Source organism: Rhododendron vialii, chromosome 5a (genome assembly GCF_030253575.1).
Source record: "Rhododendron vialii isolate Sample 1 chromosome 5a, ASM3025357v1".
Lineage (NCBI taxonomy): Eukaryota > Viridiplantae > Streptophyta > Magnoliopsida > Ericales > Ericaceae > Rhododendron > Rhododendron vialii.
In genome coordinates, this window is record NC_080561.1 from 41,113,601 (window position 1) to 41,127,550 (window position 13,950).

The 13,950-nt window shown below is 40.4% G+C and overlaps 3 protein-coding genes across 3 annotated transcripts; 2 read left to right on the top strand and 1 right to left on the bottom strand.

Moving 5' to 3' along the window:
- Positions 1–363: 363 nt before the first annotated feature.
- Positions 364–4,539, top strand: LOC131326027 (protein trichome birefringence-like 3). Its single transcript, XM_058358573.1, has 5 exons — positions 364–1,195; positions 1,701–2,110; positions 2,534–2,733; positions 3,001–3,159; positions 3,822–4,539. The coding sequence occupies exons 1-5, from the start codon at positions 1,027–1,029 to the stop codon at positions 4,153–4,155; spliced, it is 1,272 nt and encodes a 423-aa protein (XP_058214556.1). The 5' UTR covers positions 364–1,026; the 3' UTR covers positions 4,156–4,539.
- A 576-nt stretch (positions 4,540–5,115) lies between these two features.
- LOC131326034 (uncharacterized) lies at positions 5,116–8,185 on the top strand. Its single transcript, XM_058358581.1, has 5 exons — positions 5,116–5,198; positions 5,412–5,521; positions 7,443–7,504; positions 7,623–7,681; positions 7,768–8,185. The coding sequence occupies exons 2-5, from the start codon at positions 5,445–5,447 to the stop codon at positions 7,786–7,788; spliced, it is 219 nt and encodes a 72-aa protein (XP_058214564.1). The 5' UTR covers positions 5,116–5,198; positions 5,412–5,444; the 3' UTR covers positions 7,789–8,185.
- A 932-nt stretch (positions 8,186–9,117) lies between these two features.
- On the bottom strand, positions 9,118–10,567 carry LOC131326033 (protein SLE1). Its single transcript, XM_058358580.1, has 2 exons — positions 9,956–10,567; positions 9,118–9,485 (listed from the first exon to the last, which is right to left on the bottom strand). Exons 1-2 carry the CDS (start codon positions 10,068–10,070, stop codon positions 9,259–9,261), a joined length of 342 nt encoding a protein of 113 aa, XP_058214563.1. The 5' UTR covers positions 10,071–10,567; the 3' UTR covers positions 9,118–9,258.
- Between the last annotated feature and the right edge of the window lie 3,383 nt (positions 10,568–13,950).

Sequence of the window (13,950 nt, forward strand, 5' to 3'; positions counted from 1 at the left end):
CCTTTAAAATGTTATAAATTGCGGAGAAAATGTTACTAACCGTATTGCTAAAAAGTTATGAATCGTATAAAGGTTACGAGATACACCAAAATTTTATGAATCATAATGAAAATGTTACGAATCGTACTGCTGAAATGTTATAAATTCTAGAACAAAAGTTACGAAACATACTACAATGTTATGAATGAACCATAAAATAGGTGCATATGGTACATCCTTTTAAGAGGTGTATTTTAAACTTTCCCAAAACAAAATACACAGAAACAACAAAAACAAAAGGAAAAGCAGCTCAGCTTTGATGTCAATTCCAACTCTCTGCTCGTGGAGGTGGATGGAGGATCACCACCGGATATAGTTCCCGCCACAGTATCTTCACTAGATCTGCATCTTAATGCCTTCACCGATAGAGAAGTTGTCCACGAGAGATTATTCACTAACTCACATGGCGGCCTAAATTCCTCCACCACCACACATTAATGGTGTGGAAGCTATACATTTAGTCTTGTGCCATATAAAAATGTCTAATGGAGGAGGAGCTTAGGGCACCATGTGCCGGTGCTCTAGTTCCCTCCACCATCATACATTGTTCTAGGACTCATACACTGATCTTCGGCCCCATAGGAATGTGTGGTGGCCAATACAGTGATACAGGGCACCCCGTAATGCCAAAGGGACACTGAATAATTTTTCGCCCCACCTAATGAGCACCCCAAAGTTGCTAAATGAAAATAATGGCACAGTGGTTGTCTGGTTGAAGCCATCATATGCGATTTTCCCACTAATGCTTTTTACATTGACCTAGAGGAGCCCAAGATGTTACCATTTCAACTCACTTCTAACTTCCACTTATTCTTTTGCCTAAAAAGGTTATTAACCAAACAGGCCATACATGACTTTAGCTTCACTCCTACTCAAAACCCACAAACAAAATAAGTTCTTCATGCATCAATTCTGTTGCCAAAATTCCCTCGACTTCTCCCTTTAATTTCTCTCAGCTGTGTTAAGCTTCTCCTCACTTGCCTTCCCATGGGCAGTTTAATGAAATCTCCCAGGGTTAGGCTACCTCTCTCCATTGTTACCGTTTTAATCTGCGTTTTTGCCCTCGTTGCTCTCTTGTACACTGAGAGAATCAGCTCCTCATCTTCCAGCTCCATATTCAGGTTCAAATCCTGCTCCAAACAGGGCACTACAAGAGGTACATATATTAGCTATGCCAAATTGCCAATGCATTTTCTGCTTTTTTCCTAGCCATTGATAAAGATATATAAACCAAACCAAACCAAACTGAGCCTTATGTCCTAATCATTTGGGGTCGGCTACATAAATCCTTTTCATCTATTGAGCTATGTCAAGGAGCCACTGATAAAGATATATATTTAAAAAAAATCATTACAACATGAAAAGAAATGCTTTGAGAGAGCTTCGAAGAGTACTTGACATACTCCTCACCTCTCATTTTTTTTTGTTTGAAACGAAAAACGAAGTAAGCAAAACATAACATTGTTTGAGAACTCTATAGACTATAAACCCAAAAGATTTTACATAATAAAATTTGAGGAAAATGTGCTGATAGCACCGAATTCTTTCCGATTAAGGGCTCACAGTACTATACTGTATTCTGGACACTTCAATACTGTAAAGTTTCTAGGTATATAGTAACACCGTTGACATTGATGATCCTGATTTTATGTCTTTATTAGATGAGGAAACTATGGTGGATGCTCCAGTTAAAACCGAAGTGGATGACAGGTTCGAGTTTGACCCAAATGAGTGTAGTGTTGCCCATGGGAAGTGGGTGTTTAATAGTTCACTTAAGCCTCTGTACACAGACAGGACATGCCCGTACATTGACAGGCAATTTGCCTGTGCCAAAAACGGACGGCCTGATTCTGACTACCGGCACTGGGAGTGGCAGCCCGATGACTGTATGCTGCCCAAGTTCAATCCTAGAGTTGCGCTTCAGAAGCTTCGCGGAAAGAGGCTGATGTTTGTTGGCGATTCCTTGCACAGGAATCAATGGGAATCGTTCGTGTGTCTTGTGGAATTCGTCGTACCAAAAGATCAGAAGTCCATGAGACCTGGCAAATCTCATTCAGTCTTCCAACTGAAGGTACTACCTTGATATTGAAGCATACTCCAATATAAGCTAGGAGTTTAACCCATGTCTATTGTGATTATACATAGTAGCACAACTCTGCCTCTCCAAATCCATTCTACTTCAAAAGTTGCCTCTTTTCTCACCATTATATCCCAAAGTTGCAAAGTTTTTTTCCTCACGGGATTCGCTTAAAGGCTAGTTGGCTCTCGAATTATTGATGAATTTGCCGGGGGAACAGAAAGATAACGGATTCAACTTCACCTCATTGGAAAAGATGATACGGTCAACTGCACACGTACCCTTTGTTTTGTTTTTTTTTTGGGCGTCCCTTTACAAATCCCTTCAACTCGTTCGAGATACAAACAGTCTAAAAAGTCCCAAGGTATTTACCACTTCTAAGGTAGCTTCTTCTTTTTTTTTCCATGTATTTTCCAGGAATACAATGCTACAATTGAGTTCTACTGGGCTCCATTTCTAGTCGAGTCAAATTCGGATAATCCTATCATAGGAGATCCAAGGAAAAGGATACTTAGAGTGGATTCAGTTTCAAAGCATGCCAAATACTGGGAAGGTGTGGATATATTAGCATTCAACACTTACGTTTGGTGGATGAGTGGTCCGAAGATGAAGTCACTGTGAGTTCCATCTTTCTTGACTCCAACTAGTACTTCATTAGCACACACATTTTTCCTTGCGATCTATCAGTACCGGCCCTGAACTCAGGCAAACAAGATCCCGAGTATTTCCTAAAAAGTGGGTTCCAAAATTTTTTTGAAAATTTGAAAATTTATTATGTTGCCTCATTTTCTAGATATGTTCTGGCCCCGAAAAGTCAGGACCGGAACTGTAATGTATAGACATGAATTATATAGCATTAGTTTTTCTAATTTGATTGAGCACAGATGGGGTTCATTTGCAAATGGTGAAGAAGGATTAGAAGAGTTGGAGACACCAGTTGCTTACAGATTAGGATTGAAGACCTGGGCTAATTGGATTGACTCAACTATTGATCCAAACAAAACCAGGGTGTTTTTCACTACTATGTCCCCTACCCACACAAGGTCTCTCTCTCTCTCTCTCTCTCTCTCTCTCTCTCTCTCTCTCTCTCTCTCTCTCTCTCTCTCTCACTCTCTCTCTCTCTCTCTCTCTCTCTCTCTCTCTCTCTCTCTCTCTGTGTCTGTTTTAAATATCACCGCCACGTAGCGGTATTTTGATCCTCCGATGCCACTACATCTCAATATACTGCTGCGACAAAAAATTCATGCCCGTATTTGCCTGATTCCTGATACTAATGGCTTTGTATCTGCTTTCTTGCCTGCTTCACGGCTGCTTCAGGTGCTTTGGCACCAAGAATAATTTTAAAAACTTCATGATTGCTATACCCGATTCCCACCATGTATCATCCGATATTCCCCTGCACTGCTACCGCTATGCAATCCACTAACGCTATTTAAAACCCTGCTCGTAGATTTAGCATTGGATTAGTCTTACAAGCCATCTCGTACTAAATGAGACGACTTTCACTTTCCATGACCAAAATGAAAGAAAGTCAATCTATTCCTGCAATTGCGGTCAGTGCTAACTCTTTCATTCGCAATTACTACCACAAGAAAGTAGCCCCTCTCTCGTCAGGGGACTTTTCTCTGATATAAAGGGCTCTGCCCTTTGCTGCTACTACATGAGCTTGTGCAAAAACTGATGAATTACACCTCTTCATGTTCAGAAGCGAAGATTGGAACCGCAAGGACGGAATCAGATGCTACAACGAAACGAAGCCGGTGATGAAGAAAGGCCACTGGGGAACCGGTTCGAACAAGCGGATGATGAGCGTGGTGGCGAGCGTTGTGGAGAAGATGAAAGTCCCGGTCACCGTCATCAACATCACGCAGATATCAGAGTACAGGATAGACGGACACGCTTCGGTTTACAGCGAGTTGGGTGGCAAGTTGCTGACCGAAGAGCAAAGGGCTGATCCCTCACACTATGCAGATTGTATACATTGGTGTTTGCCTGGCATTCCTGATACTTGGAATCAAATATTTTTAGCTCACTTGTAGCCAACGAATGCACACAAATCTGTGATTTTAGGCACTGGGATTGCTCTAGTGGTTCAGACGGATGCCCAAAGAGTACTCATCAAGGTTTGGGGTTTGATTTACCACCGTGTGAGTACACTGAATTAGGTGGGGGCCTATGATTGGTGTGGCCATGCTAGCTCTCTCGGAGGTTTGGGTTGACAGTTAATGGACCAGCTGTAAGGCTGTGCCTCCATTTAAAAGAAAGAAAAAAGAAGTCAATTGGCAATTTGTATGTTGTGTCTATTTTTTTTTTCTAAATTCAACTGAGGCAAGTATTTTTTTTCATGTGTATTTTCTTGCAATTTGGCAATTTTTTGGATAAGCTGGTGCTATTCAATAGTACATCAAACTTTGATAGTTGAAGTATCCATGTAAGGAAAAGAGAAGCTTAATTTGCTCTCTCCTTGTTAGCTAGCTAGCTAACACGTTTGCTCATGTCCTAATGGACTAGCTAAAAATAATTCAATAACTCTTGTCGGGCTCATTCAAATGGACCAACAAATTTAAGTTGATGGAATACCTAAAATTACTTCATGTGAAAAAAAAATTCCAGTAAAAACAAGTCAATTGTCTTGTATTGGAGTATTTTATACCACATGTATTCAAGTTCTTTGCCACACACACAAAAAAAAAAGTATTCAGGCCTAAAATTAAGAGTGTCGTTTAACTTAGGAGTATTAAAAATAGCTCATTTGGATATAGGAAAATTTCAAATCAATTTATTCAGTTTTTTTTCCATTTAAATTAAGCGATAAAAATCGATCAAACTCTTACGAATATCCGACCGAGCTAATATTTTACCTGTGCATCTTTTTTGGGTTGTTCTCCCAATAATTCCTTAGGAAGTCCAATAAGCTGGGTAATTAGTTCAGGGTGCAAAGTGTCACCAAGCGTAAAACGCAGGGGTGTAAAGTGCACTTTAAACATGTATAAGCTGAGGGTTCATTTTCGGCTCGAAATTCGATCAGCAAGTCAGCAACAAAATCCTAGGGTTTCTCCACCATCGTTTCTCATCGCCTCAGGTAACACTTCTCGAACTAGAATCTGTCCTATTGTTTTCGTCGTCGAAAATCCTCGTAATGTTCCCATAATCATTGGGGAATCTGAGGATCATTAATTTCATCTTATCTAGTGTCCCGGGGGGCACTTGTTAGCTGGACCCTTCAATAATTTCTGCAAGTCAAAAATCGTGAAATTTATTTGTCTTGTTTTGGATTGTTCTTTTTTCCGTTTAGCCCGGAGAAGAAGGAGTGCGCTTGGGTGCGATCATGGCGGGAGGGAATTTCATGCACAGAGTTATGTCGTACGTCGTTAATGAGCTCGTCGTTAACGGTCTCGCAAACAGGTTCTTATTTTGCTCATCTCCCTCCCTCTGTGCACAAGTTTTCTTCTTTTTTTCATTTTCAGCTTCTGGATGTGATAATTTTCTTGTTCGATTGAAGTTTTTGTTTGTTTATTTGCTTGTTGCTGTTGGACTCGGCTGCTTAGCTTGCTCCTTGCGACTGGCCAGTGGCGTAGCCAGGACTTTAGCTCGGTGGGGGCACCATTAGTTAACATGGTCTTAGAATTTTCTATCTTTTACGATAAACAACCGTAATATAAAGAAATGAACTTAGAAGAAAAATTTGCTACAATACACAAATGGATAACAGGTCTTTATGGAAAACAAATACGTAAACGAAATTTTTTTTGGGAACTTGACAAAGATACTAGGGGATGTAAGTGCCACAACAGGGAAAATGTGAACAACTTTTAGATAGAAATTGTTATGGCCTTTATGATTTTGCGGGTAAAACTGATATTATTAGAAATTGCAGTGGGGCCTGTGCCCCCACCGGTCTCTATATGGCTCCACCACGGGCAACTGCTTGGATATCATAGGTGTGTTGGAAGTCTGACAAATGTCCCTTTACATGCTATTCATGTTAGAACATTGGATATTTAAGCAAAACAGATATTTTCCTTCGTATCAGAATATCAGTTGGTTTAAATATCTGTCCACCAGTGAAGATGAGTGCAACACTTGAGCACGTAGGGTTATGAGGTGAACCTTGAAAGTTGAAACTTTCACGCTTGAACTTAGAAAGACGGACACTTAAGAAATTGTTGTGTTGTGTCGAACGCTGACCGGAACTGACACTCATAGGCCACTTCTTCACCCATGTGCGACATGTGTCTGAGCACATCCTACACTGTTACAAAAGTCTCTAAACTCGGATATGCGTTGGGCACTTGGTAAATGTTTGTCTATCTCTTCCACATGCATGAAACACATTATAAGTTCCAATAAAATAAGTTCGAGTTCGACTTTAATTGAGAATAGTTAATTTGTACGTGTTCCCCACTTCAGAACTTAGTGTTACATTATGATGTGTTACTATCTATGAGTACATATTCATATATTTTTATACGTGACGTATAGTAGTCGTTTATCCTTATAAATGATGTAGAAAGAAGGTAGAGAATTTTATCTTTTGCATTGTGCCGTTTCCTATGTTTTTGTAGATTTATTTTATCCATGCTACTTAGTGCATGAATGTGTAAGGTGAAGCATCTTCTACAGTTCTCTGTAGATCTGGTTCCATAGATGACAACCACCTATTTCCCTCCTAGTGCAGATGTTGTGTCATTGATGTGAAATTTTTATGATATTGGCTCAGCATAATGACCACAAAATCTGAGGGTGTGAAGAGTTTACTCTCTCTCTCTCTCTCTCTCTCTCTCTCTCTCTCTCTCTCTCTCTCTCTCTCTCTCTACATATATATATACACACACACACACACACACACGTTTCTTGTTTGGATTATTATGTATGAGGTTGATTCTAAAGGAGTAATGCTTGATGGTTGTAATCTATAGAGTCTAGACATTATGACCTCATTGATTGGTTCAAGAATAGTCATGCTGTTATAAGTGAGGCAAAAGCAATGGCCCCCTCGCTACCTACAAATTTGATAATTTGCCCCTAACCCAACACCCTGGATAGGAATATTGGTAACAAGTGAATTTCATTTGGTAATTGAAGAGAAAAAGGTTATTGACAAGAGACTGATACCATTATTGCATCTTGGCAAGTCCGTTATGCTCTGATGCTCTCGTCATAGGTTGAAAGGCTATGCATGGTCTGTACGATTTCCTTTTTTTGTGTCTTTTCCTCTCTCTAATGAAGCTACAGGGGACAGAGAACTCTTTCACAGAATTTAGCGATCACGGAAAACAACTAAACAGCAGTTCGCTAATTTTATCGTGTTATATTTCTTCCTTAGCCCTGCTTTCCAGAGATTCGCGGTGAGGACGTCAAAGAGGCTCGAGGATATCTCGAATAAGGGTATCTAGTTTGTATTTTGTTTATCATTTCTGTTCAATAATGGGCTATAGTTCTCTGTTGTATTCTACACATTTGACGGTTTGCCGGGCTAATGTTCGTGTTGGTAATTTTGTTGCAGCTGCCCAAACGAGGGAGGAACTTGCTAAACAGCTGAAGGAAGCATCAAAAAATTTCGAGGTAAATGCTAGCAGTGGCTTCGGAGTATTTAAGTCCCATCATTTGTCATTTAGTATATCTTTACTGTATTTCTTGCATTGCTGCAGGATTTCAAAAATCAGCAATGACTGTCGGAAGTAGCAACCATGTCCTGCCCCTCTGATGATGACGATTTGATCTACTGATGAGTGCCGGTATTGTAATATTGGGAGGTGGGTGTGATTTGGTGTTAGTGGGTTAATTATAGTTTTGAAGATTATGACTCTTTGGTTAATGTTCTGTTGTGCGTAAATGTTCATATGAAGTTGCCTCGGGTGCATCCTTGTTTATCTGGTAGTAGTAAAAAGCCTGTTAAAACTCTGGTTTAACAGGATGATCATTGTTTGAATAGTGTGGCCAATGTTAGCTATAGAGTTGGTCCGAAAAACACTCTGCATACTGTGCAGAGCTGTTTTCCAATTTCATTTCATGGATTGGATTGCAATAAATCGAATAAAAAACACTGTGCATCATGTAATTTTTTTATGATTTTTTTTCTTTTTTATCAGAGTTTTGTTCATCGGTTTCTTACGTTCGTTTGCCCCTTATCGTGTTTTGCGGTCAGACAAGGATAATCTTTGAACCTTCGCTGACATCTCACCTTCTCAATTATTTCATAGACGTCTTCGATTGGAGTTATAACCAGACTAGGAAAATCTGTGAACCTTCGCTGACATCTCACCTTCTCAATTATTTCATAGACGTCTTCGATTGGAGTTATAAGCATAGGAATCAGATTAGACAGTAGTGGGAAAAATAGTGCTCCTTGGTGTCGTACTTTTAGTTTAAAATAGAGGGGCTCTAATCGAAGGCAAGCGCGACTATCTATTTCTTATTCTTCCTGTCAGGTCCGCGACAAAGCCTACCGGCCAGAAGATCCTCAAGAAAGAGAAAGCCGACCGAAAGACCATTCAATAATCTACTGTTGTTGATGATTTAAGGGGTGGGAAGGAACTGTTAAATATATCCTACCATTGTTACATCCTCTCATTGTCTCTGTAGCAGAGCACATACCACAGTCGATTTGGAAGAGGGGATATGAGGAGGGAATTTCAGATGAGGAAAGCACCGCAGGGTTTAGACAACCAAAGAATGTTGATACTCTTGCTGATGTCTTAAATTGCAATTAGGAAAATGGATGGGTTAAATTGCAATTAGGAAAATGTAAACTCCTGGAACCTGGGGATGGTGAACCATCCGAACCGTTAATCTCGGCAATCAACAGTCGGGATTGCATGATACTATGCGTAATCTCAACTGTCCTTCCGTGTTAAAAAACTGTTCGTAACTCCTGACCTGAAAAAAAAATTACCATCATGCCGATCGAGGAATCGTTCTATTTTGTTTTTGGAAGAACCATAATGGTGCTTCTGCTGATGGCACTATTACAGTTGCGATGAAGCCTACTTATTCCCCCTCTTACTATGGAAAAGAGTTCACCAACACAGCCAAAACAACTGCAAACCACTTGCTCTCAACACAAAACGCCTACCACAGATTACTACAATAGACAGCTACTGCACAGCGACTCTAAGATGCAAGAACATGATGGTCTGCTGCTACCGATTCCTGGTCCGAAACTTGGACTCGTCAATCTCGATCCCTTCCTCTTCCGCCCGCTCTCCTCCGGACTTGTCCGTTGTGCTGAGCCCGCCTTTTCGGCCCATTTCCTTGTACCTTTCTGTTCCAATCTGCTCTCTTCTGGTCTCTCCCCCGTGGTGGCCCATCTCCTGATACCCTTCTGTCCCCAGTTGGTCCCTTCTGGTTTGCCCTCCTCTGCTTCTCCCTTCATTAAACATCATCAAATCCAAGTTTTGACCACAAAAAGATAAAAAAGAAAGCCCCAAGTCTGCAACTCAATAGATGTGAAATCCAAGTCTGCTTGGATTTTGCTCCTTGTTGAGTTTTTAGGTGTGAAATCTCTCGAGTGTTATCAAATCTTCCTTCGGAGCCAGTCAAAACAAAGCTTTGTACTGATTTTAATTGAACCTCCTTAAGTGGGTGGTGGAATAGGTCACAGGATTAGCCGAGATTAGTTGAGGTGTGCGAAAGCTGGCCCTGGCCCAGCCAAAATGAACAAGCCCCTTGGGCAATATCGACTAATCCTATATGGCCATATATTGAGCAATATCAGACTATCGACCGATTCAGTGATAAATGACACTATCAGAGGTTTAAAGTTTTGGTGCATACGTAACGATTGGCACTATACGTAATGACCTATATTTAAAACCGCGAGAGAGATGTGTGTAGGACCTTCAGCAAGATGCTCCTGAGCTTCAAGGCTCTTGCCACCACTGCCATCTGGGAAAACAGTTTCTCCTTGCCTTGCCCTGGCGTCAAGTTCTTCTCTGTTCTGTCCAGATGCCATTTACTACTATTACTCCTCTCTATGGCGCCTACCGCCCTCTTGTTTTCTCTCACAACAAAACTAGACTCTATTGAGAGAAAGCTAAACGCAAAGATAAAAAGCAGCTTCTGAATTCTCTCAAAGTACCAATTGTAACACTTGGCTAATGTCAAATGAAGGAATATCTATACATATATGTAGTGTACGGAGCCGCATAATTGGCGTTGCGAGTGGAGGCGCGAGCGTGAAAGCGTCTTTGAACTCATCCTAAACAATGCTAAAATTCACAAGCGAGATTGAAAGCGCGAGCGCAGTGCGAGAATTGATAGCGGGACGCAGGGCATTTGAAGGATTATGTGTCTTACAGAAGATGCGCATCACGAGCACACGACATGTGGGGGGTAGACGGGGCAGGTAGGGAGCAAAGGAAGAATTAGTTTGATGATAGAGAGGTGCTTAATCCAGTTAGGAACACAGTGCTCTTGAGGCAGGAAGTATGCCTTTACTTTGCATGTATGGTTCCTTGAACAACTATTCAGTGGTTTTAGGACACAGTCCACCAATGGTCGCTATCGTCCTACATTCATAGGGAACTCATATATTTAGCTGTCAAGGGGTTGGCACTTTCGGGTTATCTTGGCTTGGGACTTAGGGTTTGTTCTCTCATAAGGTCTTAAATTTGATTTTCTTTGCCGGTAACTTTTGAGGCCACCTCACCACAATATGTAATCGTGTGAAACGACAGTGGATGAGATTGTAGGAATTAGTCCGAAAGTTTTGCAAGCTAATCTGGGACAACCTGCATTATATGTATATATCCCTGAATAAATGTAACATTAAAGGGAATTAAAACTTCAGCAAGATGCACCTAAGCTTCAAGGCTTGCCACCAGTGCCACCTGGGAAAACAGGCTCACCTTGCCTTGGCGTAGCGTCAATTTCTTCTCTGTTCTGCCCTCCTGTTGCCATTTTACTATTGTGGAAATTTTATATCTTTACAAAAATCAATGCGGTGAGTGGAGAGATCTCTATGTTTTTAGCGATCTCCCATTTCATTCTCAAATAATGTGAGACTGTTGTCTGATGCCCCTGCTCACATGCAGTCATATTTAGATGTCACACTAGTCACTTTTCTGAATTTATTTTCGTGCAACCTTTTTTGGGGTCTGTAATTGTGGAGTGTCGACTTTCTCAATTTTTGATTTAAGATGAAATGACTTTGTTCTAACATTATGTGAAAACTTTATATCTAGGCCAACCCAAAATGGATCGGTTAAAAGTTTTTTTTTGTTGGAAATTTTACGAAATTTCAGATGAATGAAATCGGAGCTACCGGAGGGTCTTACGAGGCAACCGAGCATGTACCGGGTTCGTTGTATCTGGACGCCCCATAATCAATAGACGTATTGATTAGTGGGATTTCGTAACCCCTGCCCATGATGGTTATTCATTCCCGTAACCTCCCTCCTTGATGGCAGAAATCAAATTCTGAATTCATTGTGCAGAATTCAATTGTGTGGAGTTATTCAGCCCTCATCTCCCTATAAATTGAAGCATCACGTTTTGGAGAAAGCAAGCAATTCCACAATCCTCCTACATATTCTGAAATTCGTTTATTGAGAGAGAAAGGCAGACGGTAGTCAGTTCGCTAAGGCGGTCGACGGCGGTGTTCCGACGGCTTGCGGTTTAGCCGAGCCAACCCTGGGAGGAAGACGCCGAACACGAACCTACAACACCGACGGTAGGCGGCGAATCTTTCTTAAGGAGACTGTGGTATCACACAGGACTCGGTTTGTTTTTCCTGGAAAATCGTTTCGTATATCTACTGTTCCATTCTGTTTAGTAATTGTATTATGCCTCGATTATGTAATTCTTATAGTATCAATGAAATTGTTCTCTGGAATTTCTGTTATTGCCGAAATCTTCCCAACATTTTTTTCCCAAGTCAAACTTCTCACATATAAATAATATTTCGTTGAACTTGATAAAATACAATATCCTGGTGCAAGTCTTTTATTAATAGCCTAAGGCCCCGTTCCAGAACGCGTTTTAAGTCCTTATTTTTTAAGAAGGCAATTTCAAGCTCAAAAATTATAGACTTATTAAAATCTAAAAATATGCAATATGGATCTTGTTTGATAGATCTCATTGAGATCTTTAATACAATGCAAAAATAATTGAAAAATTATTTTTCATTTACATTATTTTTTAGTTTGAAAATGTGAAATAAGTACTTATTTTTTAAGAAGGTGTTCTGGAACGGGGCCTAAGTCTTTTTGGGTAAGTTTAGCTTCTGACAATTACGTTTTTTTTTCCCGATAACTCACTTTGAAATAAGAAAAAAAAGAATAACCAAATATAAAGCCTACAAGGACATACCCTAAGAGAAAAAGAAAAGAAAATCTACGCTATAGAGCTAGAAGGTAGAATTAGTGCCGAAACTAACAATTACGTTTTGTTGTTGACTCTTTTGACTGCGTCACCGTATATCCTTCCCTCAATGGAAACAAACAAGGGTGAAATCTTTGTTGATCGGAAAAGATAGGAATTGTGCTTATGCTAAACGACCGAAACATTTCAAAATGAAAGGAAAGCATTTGTATTTTTGTGGGCATCAAATGGGTATATAGAAGCCACAATAAACTTCTTCCTAAATGTTAGATGATGGATCTATTTGTATCTAGTGTAATTATATGTCTTATCATGTAATTAGTTTAAGTATCTAGGACCGTAGTGCAATTATTATACAGCTTGTATATATATTTTTTACGTTGAATGAAATTAACTCTAATGGGTTTTCTCCCTATTATGATTACCCTAAAACTGAACATGGTATCAAAGCGATAGAACCTGGCGACCTACGACGTTCTTCTCGTCGCTGCGTGAACAGTACTTTCGGGTGAACAGTGATCGTGAACAGTGCCGCGTGAACAGTGCGTGAACAGTGATCGTGAACAGTTACGCGTGAACAGTGGTCGCGTGAACAGTGCTTTGTGAACAGTTCTTCGATCAGTCGGGGTTTGCCGTCCCCGTCGATCAGATCTGTTCTCGCCGATCAAATCTATTTTTTTTTTCTTTTTCAATACTGTTTCAGTCAGATCCGAAGGTATTCAGTTGATTTTTTTTTGAGGTTCTAGGGTTTTTGGAACCTTTATTTATTATTTTTGGAGTTCTAAAGTTGCTGGGAACATTGTTTATTGTTTATTTGGCATTATTGTTCTGCTTTCAAGATGTCAGAAGAGAAAAAACAGGCTTCCGCTAGTGGCAAGGATGAGTTGAGTCGTGTAGGGACTCTGGATAACTCTCCACTAGATATTTGTCCCATCAAACTGGATGGCACAAATTATTTACTTTGGTCTCGTACTTTTATATTAGCCATTGAAGCTAAAGGGATGTCTGAGTTCATTGAAGGCCATGTTACTGAGCCTACTACTGATGTTGAACTCAAGACGTTTAAGTCTCGTCGATCTTTAGCCATGACTTGGTTGTTTAATTCTATGAAGGCTGATATTCGTAGTCCTTTCTTGCTTCTTAACACTCCATATCAGATTTGGACTATTGCCACACAGACTTATTCTCAGCAGGGCAATGATGCTCAGTGTTTTGAGTTGCGAAAGCGACTTCGTACTATGGATCAACACAATCGATCTGTTGCTGTTTACTTTGCTGATCTTAGTGGGGCCTGGCAAGAATTTGATTATTATCAGGGGTTTCAAGCAGTCTGTTCCGTTGATGCTGGTGCTTGGTTAAAAAGAATAGAGAAAGAGCATGTGTATGACTTTCTTGCTGGTCTTGATGTGGAGTATGATCCAATTAGAGTGCAGGTGTTGGGTCGTGTTCCGTTTCCATCTTTGGGCGAGGCCTATGCCATTGTTCAACAGGAGGAGAGCAGAAGGGGTGCT

Excerpts from the sequence above, each read along its gene's own strand:
- LOC131326027 (XM_058358573.1), top strand. The coding sequence starts at position 1,027 with ATGGGCAGTTTAATGAAATCTCCCAGGGTTAGGCTACCTCTCTCCATT. Across the intron at positions 1,196-1,700 it reads CAAACAGGGCACTACAAGAG|ATGAGGAAACTATGGTGGAT; the intron begins GTACATATATTA and ends TGTCTTTATTAG. Across the intron at positions 2,111-2,533 it reads ATTCAGTCTTCCAACTGAAG|GAATACAATGCTACAATTGA; the intron begins GTACTACCTTGA and ends TGTATTTTCCAG.
- LOC131326034 (XM_058358581.1), top strand. The coding sequence starts at position 5,445 with ATGGCGGGAGGGAATTTCATGCACAGAGTTATGTCGTACGTCGTTAAT. Across the intron at positions 7,505-7,622 it reads CGAGGATATCTCGAATAAGG|CTGCCCAAACGAGGGAGGAA; the intron begins GTATCTAGTTTG and ends ATTTTGTTGCAG. Across the intron at positions 7,682-7,767 it reads AAGCATCAAAAAATTTCGAG|GATTTCAAAAATCAGCAATG; the intron begins GTAAATGCTAGC and ends GCATTGCTGCAG.
- LOC131326033 (XM_058358580.1), bottom strand. The coding sequence starts at position 10,070 with ATGGCATCTGGACAGAACAGAGAAGAACTTGACGCCAGGGCAAGGCAA. Across the intron at positions 9,486-9,955 it reads TCAGGAGCATCTTGCTGAAG|GGAGAAGCAGAGGAGGGCAA; the intron begins GTCCTACACACA and ends TGTTTAATGAAG.